The 19,598-nt window shown below is 37.9% G+C and overlaps 5 protein-coding genes and 1 long non-coding RNA gene across 10 annotated transcripts; 3 read left to right on the top strand and 3 right to left on the bottom strand.

Moving 5' to 3' along the window:
* Positions 1–1,614: 1,614 nt before the first annotated feature.
* LOC127565643 (uncharacterized) lies at positions 1,615–5,021 on the bottom strand. Of its 2 annotated transcripts, none has more exons than XM_052005164.1 (2): positions 4,311–4,961; positions 1,615–2,559 (listed from the first exon to the last, which is right to left on the bottom strand). In XM_052005164.1, exon 2 carries the CDS (start codon positions 2,331–2,333, stop codon positions 1,806–1,808), a length of 528 nt encoding a protein of 175 aa, XP_051861124.1. In that variant the 5' UTR covers positions 2,334–2,559; positions 4,311–4,961; the 3' UTR covers positions 1,615–1,805. The 2 variants fall into 2 exon arrangements, with proteins under 2 accessions (XP_051861124.1, XP_051861123.1); XM_052005163.1 differs by having other exon boundaries at positions 2,186–2,559; positions 4,311–5,021.
* LOC117570981 (uncharacterized) lies at positions 4,957–6,562 on the top strand. Of its 2 annotated transcripts, XM_052005165.1 has the most exons (3): positions 4,957–5,043; positions 5,819–5,945; positions 6,018–6,562. In XM_052005165.1, the coding sequence occupies exons 2-3, from the start codon at positions 5,828–5,830 to the stop codon at positions 6,557–6,559; spliced, it is 660 nt and encodes a 219-aa protein (XP_051861125.1). In that variant the 5' UTR covers positions 4,957–5,043; positions 5,819–5,827; the 3' UTR covers positions 6,560–6,562. The 2 variants fall into 2 exon arrangements, with proteins under 2 accessions (XP_051861125.1, XP_034108819.1); XM_034252928.2 differs by lacking the exon at positions 4,957–5,043 and having other exon boundaries at positions 5,580–5,945.
* Positions 6,563–6,658: 96 nt separating this feature from the next.
* Positions 6,659–8,437, top strand: LOC117569391 (uncharacterized). 2 transcript variants are annotated; one of them, XM_034250520.2, is made up of 3 exons: positions 6,659–6,824; positions 6,889–7,684; positions 7,745–8,437. In XM_034250520.2, the coding sequence occupies exons 1-2, from the start codon at positions 6,794–6,796 to the stop codon at positions 7,413–7,415; spliced, it is 558 nt and encodes a 185-aa protein (XP_034106411.1). In that variant the 5' UTR covers positions 6,659–6,793; the 3' UTR covers positions 7,416–7,684; positions 7,745–8,437. The 2 variants fall into 2 exon arrangements, with proteins under 2 accessions (XP_034106411.1, XP_051861126.1); XM_052005166.1 differs by having other exon boundaries at positions 7,742–8,437.
* Positions 8,438–8,524: 87 nt separating this feature from the next.
* On the bottom strand, positions 8,525–13,547 carry LOC117568729 (protein lap1). The gene is made up of 6 exons (XM_034249548.2): positions 13,195–13,547; positions 12,834–13,098; positions 12,630–12,765; positions 12,272–12,561; positions 10,301–12,214; positions 8,525–10,230 (listed from the first exon to the last, which is right to left on the bottom strand). The coding sequence occupies exons 2-6, from the start codon at positions 12,987–12,989 to the stop codon at positions 10,054–10,056; spliced, it is 2,673 nt and encodes an 890-aa protein (XP_034105439.1). The 5' UTR covers positions 12,990–13,098; positions 13,195–13,547; the 3' UTR covers positions 8,525–10,053.
* An 834-nt stretch (positions 13,548–14,381) lies between these two features.
* LOC117569790 (alkyldihydroxyacetonephosphate synthase) lies at positions 14,382–19,361 on the top strand. Of its 2 annotated transcripts, XM_034251092.2 has the most exons (6): positions 14,382–14,578; positions 16,155–16,369; positions 16,449–16,535; positions 17,345–18,533; positions 18,604–18,708; positions 18,768–19,361. In XM_034251092.2, the coding sequence occupies exons 2-6, from the start codon at positions 16,251–16,253 to the stop codon at positions 19,167–19,169; spliced, it is 1,902 nt and encodes a 633-aa protein (XP_034106983.1). In that variant the 5' UTR covers positions 14,382–14,578; positions 16,155–16,250; the 3' UTR covers positions 19,170–19,361. The 2 variants fall into 2 exon arrangements, with proteins under 2 accessions (XP_034106983.1, XP_051861117.1); XM_052005157.1 differs by lacking the exon at positions 14,382–14,578 and having other exon boundaries at positions 16,078–16,369.
* Positions 15,014–15,754, bottom strand: LOC117569791 (uncharacterized). The gene is made up of 2 exons (XR_004572281.2): positions 15,287–15,754; positions 15,014–15,230 (listed from the first exon to the last, which is right to left on the bottom strand). It is a non-coding gene; the product is annotated as an uncharacterized LOC117569791 (long non-coding RNA).
* Positions 19,362–19,598: the final 237 nt, after the last annotated feature.

Below are 19,598 nucleotides of genomic sequence, written 5' to 3'. Positions count from 1 at the left end.
AGTTATTGTATGTTATAGTTGTTACCGCTTTTGCTTGCCCCCAAAGCGGCAATATAAACAACAACTATATCAAAAGCAACAGCAACAAGAGTCCATGGAGATAACGAAGCGAAACATGACAAGGACAAGGCCCCCAACTGGCAGCTGACAGGCGGCAGAGTGGAAGCAATTCAAAGCGTCATTCTCTCTCTCTCTCTCTCTCTCTCTCTCTCTCTCTCTCTCTCTCTCTCTCTCTCTCTCTCTCTCTCTCTCTCTGTCTGTCTCTGTCTCTCTGTGAACGTGTGTTCGCGTAATTACTTCTCTACCGCCCATATTGCATATGCGAGGGAGAGCGAGTACAACAAATACATGTACAGTAGTGTGTATCTTACAGATACAGATACAGATACTTAGTCATATAACATAACTGACACACTTTGCAACAACAAATGAATGTTGACACTCTCCTTTTGGCCACACAATGCGAAAACACTGCGATCCGCGGATTTGCCACTGCAAAAGATGCAATATGCGACAGCTAAGTCCACATCAGATGGGTTCGAGAGTCTTTGAATGCCAGCAAACGTTTATGGTGATATATTTGAATAAAACATATGTTACTCTGAAAAATAAAGCAGACAATTAATTATATTCATTTATTTAGTTTTAAATTACAGTACTTTTTGTTAAAATTTAAAATTCAATTTATTTTGATAGTACGACATCATGAGAAAGCCAGTCAATGGACATTTATCTAACATATTTAAGCAATTCATTGACTTTAGAGAACATAATAAAAAATATAAAATTTCTCATACTACAAAAATTTAATTTAAGCAAAGCAATGTACTTATTTTAATTGCATAATTATTTTATTGAATATGCAACATTTCTTTGCCACATTCCAATAATTCATATTCATTTCATAAACGCTCGCGTAGCTTTTGGTAGCACGCAAAAAGTTTATATGTATATATTTACACACATGGTAGCAATATACTTTATACTTTGTTTTATTTGCAGAAGTTGGAGAAAACTTCATTAATTACAAATTACAATTTACACATGTGTTGCAAACTCTTTGAATGTCGGCGAACGTTTGTGAAACGAATAAAAATATTTGGAATGTGGCAAAGAAATGTTGCATATTCAATAAAATAATTATGCAATTAAAATAAGTATGCAACCATACCATAACAAAATTTAAATATTAATACTTTATTTTATGTGGAATTTCATTACTTTCAGACAATTCTTCAATTTGAAATTAATTAATTTCAATTTCATTGAACCTCTATGGTGAATTATTAAAAAATGGTGTGTGTTCTGAAATGTACGTACACTACATAAGATAAGAATGTTTTATTACATATTAATTTATTTTCTTTAATGAGTTCCACTTTACATCGCACATCACATTACAAATGGAAAGTGTTCTAATGTTAATTAATTTGAATAAGTTACATAAAAGTTGTAGATTCTGTAAATAAATAATATAAAAATTGTTTGCATACTACACAAGTTTAATATAATTATGTATGGTAATATAATAGTTTATTTTGTTTTATTTGCAGAATTTATTTATTTCCTTTAATTAGAGGACTTTCAATGTGAGTCAACGTTTATTGTGATTTATTAACATACTTTTTCAAATATGCTTCACTCAATATTCTAATATAATAGCTTTTGAAGTTGGCATACTCTAAGGATATAATATAAACATTGATATATAAATAATTAAAAAATATATTTTATTGCATTTACAGTTTGTGTTATTACTTACGAATTACAATCTATTACCATTTTAATTTAAAAATCTAGTCAATTTAAGGCTTCCTCTGCTTCAGAAATTCTTGCTGCAAAAAGCAAACATAGTTAATTATTTGATGGGCTTGTTCGTTAAGACTGTCGCTCATTGCTTGGTAAACAGTATTGTCGACCTTAAAGTGCGTAGCATCTTTCTTTTGACAGGTTTTTTCCATCACATTCTCTGAAATCCATTTCTCATTGCTGAGTTTCTTCTTTGTAGCACGAAGAACGGACTTGGCATCAATTGTACGGCCATATGAAATGCAGGCATCGTCTGTCTTATTAATGCTGAACACATAATGCTTGGTCAGATCGTCTACTTTAATAATATGCATCAGAAGATCTTCCATAGCGAACTTCTTCTCAGCGATCACATACGTATCGCCCATGACAAGTTGAGATAATCTTTTTGGGAACTCCGATTTGAATTCACATTTTGTTATTTCTCTTTTCTTATTGGTGTTTTTTGGGAAATGATCGCCAATAGCCAAAATATTGCTTTTAGATGTTAAACGTTCACTTGCATCCATTGCAGAATTTTCCATTTTATTGTAAAATTAAATTATATTTCAATAAACCACAAATATGACACGAACTCTTCACAGTGCAAGTCCAAGTGAACTGCTGACAAATTTATAAGCAAACACAAAGCTTTTAAGCTTTTGGTTGATGAAATTCACGTATTCGTATTTCGCTATGGGAAGAATGTAAGCTTGTCCAATCACAAAATTAGTCATCAATACCATTTTAATCAGCTGTGTGGCAGGTAATCTAAGCTTAAACAAACAAGAAAAGCACAGTTGAGTATTTGTGTATATTAATTACTAAATAAATTCGTTTTGTATTTAGGATTCCTGAAAATTCGGTTGCCATCAAATAAAAATTTTAATAGTTATTTAAAAAATAAATGTACATATTTGGCAAAAGTCTTTGGTTGATAATCTGACATATTTTGTGCTTTATGGTATATTCTAAATGAAATATATTAATATACCAAATACTTGCTATATTTTAAGTATTTTTGGTATATTAATTTGATAAATTTGAGAAATTCACACTGCGCTTTTTTGCACTCGATTCGTGTATGTATAGTGAATTAAATATATAATGTTTGATACATTTTTTTTTTAACTGAAAAACTATAAAAATATAATATACTAATGTTATTAATACTTTATTATTACTTTACAGCTACTGCCGTTAATTGTAAATTATAATCTATTTCTATCGTTTTAATTTTAAAATCTTGTCAATTTACAGCTTCCTTTGCTTCACAAATTCCTGCTGTAAAAAGCAAACATAGTTAACTATTTGCTGGACTTGTTCATCAAGACTTTTGCTCTTTGCTTGGTAAACAGTATTATCGACCATAAAATGATCAGCGTCTTTCTTTTGACAGGTTCTTTCCATCACATTTTCTGAAATCCATTTCTCATTGCTGAGTTTCTTCTTTGTAGCACGAAGAACAGACTTGGCGGCAATTGTGCGTCCGTAGGAAATGCAAGCTTCGTCCGTCTTATTAATGCTAAATACATAATGCTTCGTCAGATCGTCTACTTTAACAATATTAAGTAGAAGATCTTCCATAACGAACTTCTCCTCAGCAATCACATTCGGATCACCCATGACAAGTTGAGATAATCGTTTTTTGAACTCCGCATTGAAATCACGTTTGGTTATTTCTTTTTTCTTGTTTGAGCTTCTTTGTATTCTTGGATCGCCAATAGCCAAAATCTTGTTTTTAGATGTTGAAGGCTCGTTTGCAACGGAATCCATTGCAGTATTTTCCATTTTTGTAAAATTAATTTATATTTCAGTAAACCACAAATATGACACGAACTCTTCACAGTGCAAGTCCAAGTGAACTGCTGACAAATTTATAAACAAACACAAAGCTTTTAAGCTTTTGGTTGGTGAAATTGTTCGTATTTCGCTATGGGAAGAAAGTTAACTTGTCCAATCACAAAATTAGTCATCAATACCATTTTGATCAGCTGTGTGGCAGGTAATCTAAACAGAAACAAACAAGAAAAGCACAGTTGAGTGTATATCTACATTAACTTCTAAATACATTTGTTGTATATTTATGATTCCTGAAAATTTGGTTGCAATGACATACAAATTTTAAAAGTTATTTAAGAAATAATTGTATATGACAAAAGTCTTTTTTTGACAATCTGGTATATATTTTATACTGTATGTTATATTTTTAATGCAATATATTAATATACCAAATAGTTGGCATATTTTCAGTATTTATGGTATATTCATTTGGTAAATTTGAGAAATTCACACCTCACTGTTTTGCACTTGACTCGAGGGGCTTACAAATGTACAGTGAATTAAATATATACTGTCAGATAAATGATATGATTCTGTAAAATAATTTAAGAAATTGGAAAACTATAAGAATATATACATATACATATAATAGTTTATTAAATTTACTTTACAGTGAGCGTCATTAATTATAAATTACAATCTATTACTATCGCTTTAATTTTAAAATCGAGTCAATTTACAGCTTCCTCTGCTTCCGAAATTCCTGTTGCAGAAAGCAAACATAGTTAAATATTTGCCTTCTTTGTTCCTTAATACTGTCACTCTTTGCTTGGTAAACCATATCGTCGACCTTAAAACGCTTAGTGTCTTTGTTGTCAAAGGTTTTTTCCATCACATATTCTGAAATCCATTTCTCGTTGCTTAGTTTCTTTTTTATAGCACGAAAAACGTACTTGACATCAATTAGCTGAACATGAGACATCCACTTATCGGTCGTGTTTTTATTAATGCTAAACACATAATGCTGGGTCAGATCGTCGACTTTGACAATATTCAAATATATTTCATCCATAACGAACTTATCCTCAGCAATCACATTCGGATCACCCATGACAAGTTGCGATAATCTTTTTGTGAACTCCGCATTGAAATCACGTTTTGCTCTATCTCTTTTCTTATGTGGGTTTCTTGGGAATTGATCTCCAATAGCCAAAATATTGTTCTTAGGCGTTAAACATTCATTTGTATCGGAATCCATTGCACAATTTTCTATTATTTGTAATATTTATTTATATTTTAATAAACTACAGATATGACACAAACTCTTCACAGTAATCGTCCAAGTGAACTGCTGACAAATTTATAAACACAAAGTAAGCTTTAAAAAGAGCTTTGAAGCTTTTGCTTGGTGAAATTGTTTGGGAAGATTGTAAACTTGCCCAACCACAAAATTAGCCATTAGCTGTGCGATTGGTAAGATTATAATTCTATTCGTAATTTATTTTTATTCGGGCTATAAAAACAGAAGTACTCATTTTTTTATATATACATAATTTAGTTTATTTTATATTATTATTTCATCACAGATTGTTTATTCTAGCAATTTTTTGTTTTTATGTTGTTGATACAAATAGCAAATAAATTGAACTATTTTCCTGTCGTGTTCTCGTAGGCATTCATAGACTTTAGTTACAATATAGCCGTCGGATCGGCGTAGATTAAAATGAGATTTATTATTAAATGATATTTCCAGTACATTGTCGGCAATCCAGTTTTCCGTGCTGAGATTTCTTTTCACAGTTCGCAGCATAGTCTTCGCATCTACCACTGTGCGAGCCCAAACAATGTTTCCGTTGTCGGAGTCTTGATAGTTAAAATAATAATGTTGCGTTTGATTATTTACTTGCACACTTTTAACTTTAAACTCATACTGAATATATTTTCCACATTTGTTTGAGTTTGAATATCCATTAATAAGACGATTCAAATGTGTTTCAAAGTCTTTGCTAAAATTGCAGCTATCCAGTTTTGGCGATTTTACGATCGCTTCTAGATCTCCTATAGCAAGTACATTACAATTTATAGATGCATTGTTACATTGTATCTCATCTTCGGTCGATGTTGCCTTCATTGTATATTTTGGTTTGTTTTCCATTGGATCAGCTGAGCACAACTACAAAATATAAACAAACATCAGTCAAAACTTTCAAGCTTTTCTTGTGAAATAATTGTATTTCATTATGTGCAGTGTGTTAAAATGCCGACGTATCGAAAGCTTTTGTCATTCACAAGCTACGGCAACACTCAGCTGTGTCAGACAAGCAAAAATCAAACAGACAACATTATGGAAAGCGTTAATACAGAACACGATAAAGGTAAAGCTAAATAAATAATTAATAAATTATTCTTATTAATTATAAAATGTTATTATTATGTAAATTTATTAGATTCATCTGCAGCAATGTCAGCAGTGACGTCGAAAACTAAAGTCTTGGCTATTGGAGATTCAGAGGAAAGTTCAACCGACAATAAGCGTATATCAAAGTACGATCGTTACAATTTTCAGGAGGATTTTAAATCGCATTTGGGTTATCTACTAGTAGGAACTCGTAGCCCCATTGATGTTATCGACGATTGGGATATTGTTTGGCGGTTTGGAGCTTCGGTGCAAGAGAAAAGCAATCATGTGAGACGCTACAGCTTTCATTGTGTTAAGGGAAATGCCTCGCCACCTGGAATTCTTATAAGTGGACCCGCTCTTTGTGGAAGCGAAGTTATGGATGTAGTTAGAAAACAACTGAAGGAAGAGAATTGGGTATCGGATAATGCGATAGAAACGCCTTTTAAAACACATTATAGTAAAAAATATTACCACTGTGATCAATACATTCAGCATGTAGTGTCCGTTGCGCTGAACTCACAATGTAATAGACTATTTCAATACTTGTTGCACTTACACAGGAATTATGTGAAAAACAAGAAACAATAAATTAATAATATTTAGATAATTCTTATTACATTCTTTAATTTAAGAGTATTTAAGTAAGCACAAACAATTGAAATATTCAAAATAAATGAGCTTTTGAGCTTTTCCTTGTGAAATTAGCTGTATTTCATTATGTGTAGTGCATTTAGTTTCCGGCAATCTGAAGCTTTCAACAGTCGTGAAAAGTATTGATAGAGTTTACAAATCAGCTGGTTTATTAATTTCTGTAAACAAACAATGGACAAACTAACAACAGAAGATAATACAAGTAAATAAAAATAAAAACACCATATATTAAATCAAAATATAAGTTTTTATAAAAACTTTTTCAGCTGTTTCAAAAATAAAAGTGTTGGCTATCGGAGATCCCGATGAAGACCTGCCCAAGGAACCGGAAACATCAAAATACTTGTATCAACAAAATCTCCAAGCCGATTTTAGGAAACATTTGGGTTATCTCTTGCTGGGTACTCGCAGTCCCATCGAAGTAGTCGAAGATTGGAATACGGTGCGAAGATTCGAAGCGAAGAGTGTCAAGGAGGATAAAAAGCCAAGACAATATTCCTTTTACTTTACAAAGCCAGGAAAGTGGGTGCCGGGGACCATGATAAGTGGACCTGTGTTGCATGGTGCTGCAGTTCTGGAGGAAGTTAAAAAGCGATTAAGTGAGGAGAATTGGATATCGGAGAATGTGATACAAACGCCGCTTAAGACAAAAGAGAGTAAAGAATATTATAACAGTGATATGTTTATCCAGAAAGTAGTATCAGATGCAATAGATACAGATGGAACTAGACTGTTTAAATATGTGCTGAACTTGCATAGAGCTTATATGAATGAAAATAAAAGGAGAAAATAAAGTAGTTAAAATTAGCAATGTTTGTTTATGTTTGGTTTAAGACAAATTTCTATAAGCTATTAGAAATTGCATACAAATTTAAGTGATAAAATGAGCTTCAGCTGTTGGGTATGAAATCATCGGAGGTAAGCTTTTGCCAATCACAAAGCTCTTTATTAAGATATAAGTCATGAATCAGCTGAGCGAACTTTGCAGTTTGTTTTCAACTTTAAGAGTAAACAAAACAAATATATTTTGCTCTATTTTTAATTAAGGAATAACTAATTAAGGTAACACTTAACTCTGTTATGAAAATCTTTATATTTACAAAAACATATTGCTTCCAGCAGCTATCAGAATGACGTCTAAAGTCTTGGCCATTGAGGATCCCGAAGAAAATATCAAAGCACCTGTCGTCGTATATGACAAACAGAATTTTAAAAAAGATTTTCAAAAACATTTAGCATTAATCTTAGTTGGAGTTCGCACACCCATCAAAGTTCACGATAACTGGGATTTACTAGAGCAATTTGGAGTTCTTTGCGATAGAACACCAAATCGACCTCGTCGCTATAAATTCTTTTGCAATCCAGTTAATTACTTTCCGACTGGTTGGGTTATTTGTGGCCACACACTCAGTGCGAAGGCCGTAATGATACATGTAAAAGAACGGCTTAAGGATGAAAATTGGATATCATACAATGTTCTGGAGCTGCCCTTAAAAAAGAAAATTGGACAAGAGTATTACAATAATACCGATAATTATATGCGCGAAGTAGTCTCAGAGTGTTTAGAAGCAGAAAATCGAAGACTAATCGACCATGTGCTAGAATTACATAGAGATTTTATTAAACATAACAGAAAGTAAAAAAAATTGTTTTTATCCTTTCGTGTGTACTTTAATCACAAGGCGTAGTTTTTGTCCGTATTTTTCATGTTGTGGGCCTTTTCCTTGGTGACAATTAATTTGCTTAGATAATTGCCTGCCGATAAGAAATGGAGAAACAGAAAAAACCATCGAAGTGAGCTAAGCATAGGAAGTGGACATTAATCAAACAAGCTCAAGGAGCTTTGTTTTTGCTGTAAGATTAAATCGCAAACAAGACGAAATGACAAAAGGCCAGCTCAAGTGAAAAGTTGTGTGTTTATTTATTATTTTCTTTCATGATTCGTTTTGTTTTTGTCTCTGGGTGATTTGTTAGCAGCGCATAGAAACGAAATTCAATTTTCGAATTATGTTTGTGTGCGCCTTACAATAGCTAAATTTGTGTGTGGGTGTGTGTTTGTGATTGAATGAATGTAAATTGTATTGTAAATGTATAATATAGAAATAGCAATGTTCAACTTTAGCACAATTCACCATTAATAACCAGCTAAATAATAATACTGTTCACAACGCCAATGGTATGAGAATTCAACAATTTGTCGTAGAAAAATGATTGATCGATCGATTGATATATAGACATTAGACATTAAATATAGATTACATGTTACATAAATTGTATATTGTTTAATATACTCGAAGCATTTGTATTTTGTATTGTATGCACCATAACAACTCACATAAACAGCTAATATCTTTGTTAAACTTTAAACTAATTAATTTTGGAACAAATTTGAACAACGCTGGGCGTAAAATAGGCGAGTTGTAAATATATAAATATTTTTTATATGTATGTAAATTTCATATTATTATTAAGTTATTATGTATGTATGTAAATCCTATAAGAACACCACACATGTAGTAAATGCATATGCGATTATGTTTGTAAATGCTGTCTATATGGTACTCGTAATTGTATGTACGTATAATCAACGCTAATTGCACTATTTATTATTAGATTTCTATTTTAAGATGTATACTATGAATTACACTGGCTGTTGAAAAAAAAGAGCACAACGTTGGGATTAAACATAAACTTAAAGAGGGTCAAAACCACATTATTAATATGTTGTACATGATTTAAGTAAACTATCAAGTTTGATACAAATAAATATCTTTAATGAATTCATGAGATTAATGATCAATTCGAATACACAGAAATAATAATATTGCTTCACTTTCAATACCAATCGAATACTGGTCCATATTTTAACAATCTATAACTGAAACCTCATTATTCCTTAACATATTACCTAATAAACATAATTTCATCAAGTCATCAGGTTACATCAACTTCAAGTAACAAGCTTAAATATATTTTTTTTCTTTTCATGTTTTTTAAAGGCTTTTAGAGCACTACTTATATAGTTAGGAAATTTATATGACTTAAATTAGATTTCGAATACTTAAAATACTTGTGTTTCGTATGAATGAAGAATGTGTCTAAACCCAAAATAAACAGAACTCAGTAGTACATAGAAGTCCACTACGTACATTATTAAAATGGCAGTTGAAATAGATGATAACTAAATGAAATGCAACAACTGGAAGATTGATAATATTGTTTCGTAATAGGAGTAGATAATGTTGAGTCAAAGAAAAGCATTTATGGCGCCAGTGCAAAGGACGTCTATGGCTTGAAAATGCTGTTTTTGCTAAATGCTAATGGTAGGTTGATTTATATTAGCGTTATTTTAAATTGCTTTAGAAAAAATGCGCAAAAGTCTTCGGTCTCGGTTCGGAGTGGATTGTGGGGGAAGTGCTATAAACTTGATATCACTTTCGTGACAGCATTATATTTATAACTGTGCCGCAGTTAAGCAGCACACGTTTGGCATCGCTCAGATTGGCATTGGTCAGGTCATAGCCGTCGATTTCCAATAATTTATCGTTCAGGCTCAGCAGTCGCGCGGCACTCGAATTGGGGGTAATTGCACTTACAAAGATGCCCACCTAGTAAATATGAAAAACGATTGCAATAAGTAAGCCAATACTCTTTTGTGTAGCATTGCAGTATACGCACCTGATTTAGCAGTTCGGCCACATCAAACCCAATGCTGTTCTCCCATTTGAGGGTCACCTGCTTCACAGTAGGATTCTTGTGCACCCCAAAGATCCATGTGGATTTCTTATTGCTGCCCTTGGATGTGTTGTTGGTCGCTGTGGAGTTCAATGAATGCTGTGATAACGTATCGTCCATTTCCATGGCCATCTCTGTTTCCTGCTGTTGCTCTTCGTCATCAGCCGCCGGTGGCGGAGGCAGATCATTAAGCTCGCTGCTGTTGATGTTGTTCTGATAGTCAAGCTCTTCCGTTTGGGCGCCAATTGCTGTTGTCTTGAAATTACTATTGAGCGCATCTTGATAGCTATTGCTCTGCTCGTACAGCGATTGTGTGGGCGACATTGGTGGCTGCTGCTGTTGTTGTTGCAACTGTTGCTGCTGCTTACGCTGACGCATGGATTCGTAGAGTGTCAGATCCTCGGGCGTCTTCTTTGTGTACACACGCGCTATATGATAAGGCGGTGGCTCCATGCGAGGTGGCGCCACAACTGTTTGAGGCTGCAGCGGCTGCAGTTCGTAACTCTGGTCGCCATTTGACAAATGCGTCGTGGGCAACGGCATGGCATTGGCATCCACATACAGCTGCTGATAGTGGGCATCGTAGTTGACCAGTGGCAATCCATAATACTCCTGCGTTGTTGGCTGCGCCTGCGGAAGCGGCTGCTGGTAGACGCCATAGATGTGCGCTGGATCGCTGGTCGCAACGCCATATATTGCACTTGCTGTGGCATGATCCACAGCATCCTGATTGCTATCACAGTGTGGCATGGCCACCTGGCCATTGGGCACCACAACACGCGCCTCGCGCACTTCACTTGCCCCGCCTGCTGCCGCATTCGCCGCCTGTGCCTGCCGCATGTATTTGGCCATTTGCCGCAGCTCCTTGGGATACGGCGTGGGCGAGCGCATCAAACGCACCGAACTGCCAGCAGGTAGCTGCTCTGGTGTGTGTGGCGGTGCTGCCACATAGCTGCTGGGTTGGCTGGTGTAGCTGGGTGCAGGTTGTGGGGCAGCAGAGCTGGTGTTGTTACCGGCACTCAATATGGTCGCCTCCTCGGCGAAGCAAATGCGACGCGATGGACTCGATGGCTGCTGTGGCTGTTGCTGCTGCTGATGGTTGTTGGCATAGACGAATTCGTATTGCTCCTGCACCTGTTGTTGCTGCTGCTGTGCCTGCATCTTGAATGTGACTTGGGGCAGCATGAAGCACGTCAGCTGCGTTTTATTGCTCGCATCCAAGTACTGCAGTGGGACCAGGGGTTGCGATTGATTGTCGCTTAGCCACAGCGATGTGAGATTCACCAGACTCAGCATTGAAACTGGCAGCGCATTAATGTAGTTATTGACCACATTTAGCACCTTCAGCTTGGCCAGATGGCCAATGTTCTGCGGCAACGCTGACAGCTGATTGTTGGCCACACTAAGAACACTCAATTGGCTGCAGCTGCAGAGCTCGTCGGGCAGCTGGCGTAGTTGATTGTCGTCGGCAAAGAGGAAGCGTAGTTTCACCAAGGAGCCAATAGTGCTGGGTAAACGCATTAGCTTGTTGTGGCTCAGCACCAGCTCCTCCAGCTGTTCCAGGTAGCTTATGCTGTCCGGCAGCTCAGTGAGACCGTTTGACTCGCACTTGAAGGTGACTAGCGACTTGAGCATGCCCACGCTAAAGGGGAATGCTTCCAGATTGTTGGAGCACACGGATAACACCTCGACATTGCGCCAATTGCTCAGTTCATTGGGCAGCGCATCCAGCAGATTGCCATTGGCCTCAAAATGCTGCAGTTCACGCAGTTTGCCAATATTTGGCGATACGCGACGAATTTGATTGAAATCGATCCACAGTTCCCGCAGTGATTTCAGCTCGCCAATGACTTCAGGCTGTGAAGAGACGGTGTCATTAAATTTGTCCAGGAAATAGAATATTCAATTGCTTACCAACTCGGTAAACTCATTGCCGCCAATGTCTAGTCGTTGCAGACTTATCAATCGCACCATGGACTTGGGCAATGTGATGAGATTGTTGAGACGCACCTCCAAGATGCGCAAATTGACCAAGCGCCCAAAGTTGGCTGGCAAAAACTCCAAGTAAGTCTCATTCAACAGCAGCTCCTGCAGCGATATCAGCGACGTGATGGCATCCGGTAATCGTTGCAGACTGTTGCAGCTGAGGTCCAAATGAGTCAGATGCTTGCACGCTTTGATCTCCTCCGGAACACTGACAATAACTGCAAGCAAAAGGCGATAAAGAAGAGTCAGTTAAAGATGAATGGATCTATCTTTGAGTGTGACTCACGATTGCGGTTCAGATCCAAGTGCTGCAGTTGGCGCAGTGAGCCGATGGCCTGTGGTATGCTCTCCAGATTATTGCTGTTCACTTGCAGGACACGCAATCCTTGGCAATAGAAGAGCTGCGGCGGAAGCGTTTGCAGCTGATAATAGAAATAGATACGTTGGTCAGTTAGATTAGATTAGATTAACGGGAACGTTGTTTACTTACCCTTGCATTGCTCAAGTGCAGCTCCTCGAGTGTGCGCTCGTGTTGCCAGACCTCCGGAAAGGCATCTTGGAGCGGGGTATTGCTGTAGTCCAGCTTGTCTATGACCTCCTCACGTTTAAATTTGAAGCAAGGAAAACATTTGGACAGCAGCGGCATTTTGCCAACGTTTCGTTTGCTTGTATTTGTTTGTTTTTTTATTGCTCTACGTTCGATATTAAGGCACGGCCGTTGATATTGTTGTTGTTGTTGTTACGATTATTGCGGACTGCGAATTAACATACACACACATACATACAGAATATACATATGCACACTCTGACAGCGAGTTTGGGCGACACTCAAAGCAAGTCGCATAACTCACCTATGATTCATCGCTGCTTCTGCTGCTGCAGCGGCACAAAGACAGCGGCCGCATTGAACGCTGTTCCGTTACAATTCATTGGCATTTTGTTGGCTTGTTATTGTTCCAACAGTCACACACGCACACACACACATTCATATGTAAATACACAAACAATAATGAGGCTACGTTTGCATGGAGCCGTTTGCTACGTAGCCGGCACCTTGCAAGCCTCTACTCTACTTATATATATCTATCTTAGCTCACTGTATGTATTTTATATTGCGATTTTCGACTAATTTGCGTTTTCTTTAATGTTTTTCGGGTTGAAGATGACAATTTGTGGAGCAGAGCTGTGTTAACTGAGTTCGGAATAAGTTCAAATCAATGAACAGCAGTGAACTGGATCGTTCATTTAGTTCCTTGATATCGTAACTTAGCAGTGGCTCATCGATTGGCAGCGTTAACATTCCGACTGCTGTTAGCAACAGCACACTGGAGAGAGGTTACCCACAAAATTAATTCTAATATTATAGAAATATAAAAAAAAATATTCTTGATATCTTTAACAGGTACTATAATAAATTCATATTACTACATGACTAAATTCACTCATATAATTCAAGGGGTTGCAAACGATTGAAATTAAGAGAGTAGTTCGTAATTTTGCCAACAGATGTCTCCAATTAGAAACAGTTAAAATTCAAATGACATTGACAAATATTCGCAAGTTGCAGCTAATCTAGTTTTATATGCATATTCATATTTGCTATTTTAACTTCCTGAATGCGTAATATTCTGCAAATGAAGCGAACCAGTTAAATCAACATAGTGTAGAAGGAAGTGCAAATTGAGCGTTTCGAGTATTTAAGCAAACAACTAAATGCAAATTTCCAGTCAAGTGGCAATAAGTAAATAAATTGAAAAAACTTAGACAAACTTTGAACTGATCGACGGAATGGTAAGAGCTTTAGTAGTGCGAAAATTATACAAATACCGACCACTTTCCGTTTCACGTGTCCCCTTTACGAATTTACACTTCAAACAATTGTAAAATTGTATAGTGAAGTGTAAATAAGCACATAATAAACATAGCTTTTTGTTGCTGGATTTTGAAAGAGACAAAAAGTTTACTGACAGCTAAACGCGACGAGACAACGAGACAAATGTGAAATGCATTTGCCTTTTGGGAGTTCAGTTTTGTTTTTAAAGCCGTGCGCTGCAGTCGAAAAATTTACCTATTCGCCGCTTTAGCTTCGATAACGATTAAAGTGAACTTTAGAAATTCGATAATTGTGCAAATGCTACACCGATAAGTGTAATCGACTTGGAATAAGTTTTAAATACATACGATTACATCACATATGAGTTATGCCAACAAAGATAATCTTTCAACACGTAATTGGTACAGCATAAAAAAAAGTATTTTTAGCGTTTTCCCACAGCAAACAATAACCGTAAATCAAATCTTTACTTGCCGTCATAATAAGTACACAAAAAAGCGTGTCAATATGAATAAAAAATTAACAAGCAGCTGTTATATTTTCACCACCATTGAATTAGATATGCGGCAATACGCATTTAAAGTTTGAAACTATGTATGTAAGTGGGTCGACCAATTGGAGGACTATACCCCTGATTTTCTATAATTAAGACCACCTATCTCCAAATCCAATTGACCGTTACACATGATTCATGACTCACCGAGAATGAGGAACATCCCCGTTTTACCAACCACCACCCCCTAACACTCCTGGTTAGGCATCCACCCCACATAAACAAAAGAGCCGGCAACTCAACCCGAGAGAGCACAATAATGAGAGCATCAAGAGCGAAACGGTTAGATGTAATTTTTTTATTTCAGTTAATTTGATAAAAATATTGCTTTGCAGTGTGTGCTTGTACTTTATAAAATCCCTTTTCCTAGAGTGGTTTAGAACTGGTAAAACCTATTTTTAACTGGTAGTAAGAGTTCATATTAGTTCCAGTTAAGTTTCAACCTTGAAAGGTGTAAACCGTTAGCTCCACTTTTTACTGGGCATTAGTGTTTTTGTTTGCTGTGAAATAGATTTGAATAAGCTATAAATGTCATTGCTGTCATAATTCGTTGTACCTTGATAATTTTTAAAATTTCAATACCACTCCCTCATTGTCTCTATTTGCTCTTGGTTTTGGACTTGCTCTTGGTCTTGGCTTTCTTAACGGCTGTGGCTTCAGTCTTCTCTGAAGCCACTGCAGCCGCTGGTGCTCCTGCAGTGCTGCCAATATTTACTTTTGCCGCAGGCGTGGCTGCAGTTTTCTTGGCAACGACTTTCTTCTTGCCAGGCATTTTGAAAACCTATCGTCAAGAGCGGGTAACAAAATTTATGGGGAATTAACAAATATTTCGAAGGAAATTTTGTCAAGCCAAACAGTGCGTTCTGAATTTTGTTGTGAAATGATTTCATAGCAAAACGTTTTCATAGTAAAACTGGATGTTCAAAAATGTAATTCATTGATTGCTACGTTTTTCGATTCAATTACGAACCGTTTCGTTAGCAGTCGTTGACAACCGATTTGTAACCGTTTGCAACCGTTTCGCTCTGCCCCATCCCCCAAGAAAGGCGCCTCATCTGGGGGCTGACAATTCTCTTACTCTCTCTTGCACTCTCTTTCGCGCTCTCGGTCTATGTCGCCCCGTGGGTCGTTGTCATTCGTGGTAGAGAAACCGAAACCAAAACGCGTGCAGCAGCTGCCGCAAAAAAATTGTTTTAGTGGAATTCATATTTAAATTTAGTTATAGGCACAAAGTACAAGGGGCTAGTAAACAAAGTTCGTCAATTAAAAGTACATATTTGAATAAAACTTAAATTATCAATGAATCGAACTGTAATTGTGTTAACATAGCAAGCCGAGTAGTTTCAATTGAGGACATAATAGAAAAGCCAAATATCATCAACAACAAAATAACACAAAAATATCGATTTTTTTCGTTCGTTAAGATAAACGGGGCTGTGTGCAATAATAATAACAACACGTTATAGTCTAAAGATACTTTGCTTTATTGTGATAAGCGATAATTCGAATTGTTCAACGTGATGTCAATCAAGCGCAATAAGGTGACCACAGAAATTCCTGAGACACCGCCCGAGGGCACATCCCTGGTGCTGGACACACGTCTCTCCCGACACGTGGAGAGCGTCATACCGAAAAAGCGGTGAGCACAATTTCGCACCTGTAGTTCACCAGGGTTGTCATTCTCATTAAATTGTCGTTATTTCTTTCATTCTTATCAGTCAGGAGTCGCTCAAGTGGTATGGATGGGGATATAAGGATTCTGAGTTCTATGAACATGACGACATCATCCGCTTCAAAGGCGCAAAGTGAGTATCTAACTTGTTTAAGGCGACTTCTTCTCTGGAAGAGCAAATTATTATTAAATTAGAACACTTAGAGCAAGAAGACTTGTCCGCTCTAATCCAGTAAAATTCAGCGGGAACCCAGAATAATTTAAATGCTAGAGTTCGTTACTATGGAAAAAGGTTATTTTAAGGAAATTGTTATTAATTTTTGTTTTTCTATGTCTGTCTATTGAAAAAACGTAAATTATTTTCAAAGCCGTTAAATATTTGAATTCAAATTTAAATTAGTATTTAATTATAATTTATTATTTTAGACTTTAAAATGTTATTTGGTTTATATATGGAACACTAATCTGTATTACATAAATGAATAATTTATAAGAATGTTTGAATATTTTCAATATTGTTTGGATTGGGAAGCTGCTGAGGATATTGTATACGTCTTGCTTTAAAACAAATTAATGAAAATTTTAAAAGTGAACCTTTTTAAAAGAAGTTAAATAAAAAGTTCAGAAAGGAAAACAATGAAACGAAAATAGTACACGATTTTAGGAATAAAGTATTTACCTTATAAATTAGTCTAAGTTAAATTAAATATTATTTATATATGATCGATTAAATTGGTCTTCTAACTGCTGTCTATTAATTTCTCAATTACTTCGGGGTGCATTGATCATCAGATACAATAAGTGAACAAATTGAACATAAAATGAACAGCGAATTATTGAACACCCGCCAATATAATAAATGGGTTCGCATTAGACAGCAACCCCTACATTGCACCCTTTTCACACCACATGCTCATCCGATGTTTACATCCCTAATTTCAGATACCCGCTGGACGGTTGCGAGTTGCCAATATTCACCAAATGGGCGAAGAGCAAATTCAACATTGAATTCGATCCCACCAAGTCGTTTCCACAGCTGCCGCAAACCTACCCCAAGCCCGTACAGAATGCTCCGTTCCTGAACGAGCTGCGTGGCGTGAGCAAGGTTGAACACTCCCTCGATGGTGTTGATCGTCTGGTGCGTTGTCATGGCCAGACACTGCGGGATATCTACAGTCTGTGGAACAATAAATTCCAACGCATACCCGATCTGGTGGTGTGGCCCCGCTGCCACGACGAGGTTGTCCAGCTGGTCAGGCTGGCGCACAAGCACAACGTGATGCTGTTGCCCTACGGCGGCGGAACGAGCGTCTCGGGTGCCGTCACCTGTCCGCAGGGTGAGGAGCGTATGATTTGTGTGCTGGACACATCACAAATGAATCGCATGCTCTGGCTGAATCGCGAGAACCTCACCGTCTGTTTTGAATCGGGTGTTGTGGGTCAGGATCTGGAGCGTGAGCTGCGCAAGCTTGGCCTCACGGTGGGTCACGAGCCAGATTCGTACGAGTTCAGCACCCTTGGCGGCTGGGTCGCCACCCGTGCCTCGGGCATGAAGAAGAACGTCTACGGCAACATCGAGGATCTGGTGGTGCGAGTGCGCATGGTGACGCCCTCGGGCACTCTGGAGCGGGAATGCAGTGCGCCGCGGGTGAGTTGCGGACCGGACTTCAATCATGTCATACTCGGCTCAGAGGGCACACTGGGTGTCATCACGGAGGTGGTGCTGAAGGTGCGCCCTTTACCAGCAGTACAGCGCTATGGATCCCTGGTGTTCCCGGACTTTGAACAGGGCATTCGGTTTATGCGTGAGGTGGCGTTGCGTCGTTGCCAGCCCGCATCGGTGCGGCTGATGGACAACGAACAGTTTGTGCTCGGTCAGTCGTTAAAACCCGAGAAGAGCTGGCTGGCCAGCTGTGTGGACGCGCTCAAGCAGCGCTATGTGACCAGCTGGAAGGGTATCGATCTGGAGCACATTTGTGCCGCCACGCTGCTCTTCGAGGGCGACCTCAAGGATGTGCAGCGTCAGGAGGCGCTGATCAATGAGATCGCAGCACGCTACAAAGGATTTCCGGCAGGTGGACAGAATGGCGAGCGGGGTTATCTCTTCACCTTTGTCGTTGCCTACGTTAGGGTGAGTTGAGGGTGTTGCCTATTTACGTAGATGACTCACCATTCTCCATTCTATTTTATTCGCCCTGCAGGACTTTGCCATGCATCAGGGCATTGTGGCCGAATCATTTGAGACATCTGTGCCCTGGGATCGCTGCAGCATGTTGTGTCGCAGTGTCAAACGACGAGTTGCTTCGGTAAGCAGCAAAATTCGTGCAGTTTGCGGAACATTATGCTAATTTTTATGGTTTTGCAGGAGTGTTACAAGTATAACATTACGCATTACACGATCTCGTGTCGGGTGACACAGACCTACGATGCCGGCGCCTGCATTTACTTTTACTTCGGCTTCCGCTCGCCGAGCATTGCCGATCCTGTTGGCGTCTTTGAGTCCATTGAGCACAGTGCTCGTGAGGTGATTCTTTCCTGCGGTGGCTCCCTATCGCATCATCATGGAGTGGGAAAACTGCGTAGTCATTGGTATCGCAATGCAGTCACGGAGACGGGTTCAGCTCTCTATTCAGCGGCCAAACAGCATCTTGATCCGCGCAACATCTTTGCTGTGGGAAATCTTTTGCCCTCGAAGGAGCAGCTGCAGCTCGAAGAAGCGGAGAAGCTCGAAAAGGACGAAGCAGCTGCCGCGAAAGCCAAACTTTAAAGCCACTTAATCCTTATATAGTGTACTATATATGAAAATACTAGTCTAAATCGAATTCATTCAATTCAATTTGTAGCTGCTTTGGCCCCTTTGCAGTTAAGTTTGCATTTGTCGTAGAGCTCACCTTTTGTATGGGTTTTACCTTTTTGATATGACGAATAAATATGGTAAATTTGCAAAACGAATTCTCTTGTATTCCACACTCTTGAGATTGCAGTCGGGGCACTTGTTGGTGGTCAACCACTTGGCATCTCTCGTCTGCGCAGAGAAAACCACAAAAGCTTTGTACTTCGAGTTGAACTCGACATTGACTTTAAGTTCGATATCGGTGTCAACCTCAAGTGGCTTTGGTATGTAAGAATATCTCTTGATCTTCTTCTCTGATATGTTGGGAGAATTCCTGGAATTTTAGTACGAATAGCTCTTATT

This window comes from Drosophila albomicans, chromosome 3, assembly GCF_009650485.2.
Source record: "Drosophila albomicans strain 15112-1751.03 chromosome 3, ASM965048v2, whole genome shotgun sequence".
NCBI lineage: Eukaryota > Metazoa > Arthropoda > Insecta > Diptera > Drosophilidae > Drosophila > Drosophila albomicans.
This window is presented reverse-complemented; position numbering and strand designations above follow the sequence as displayed.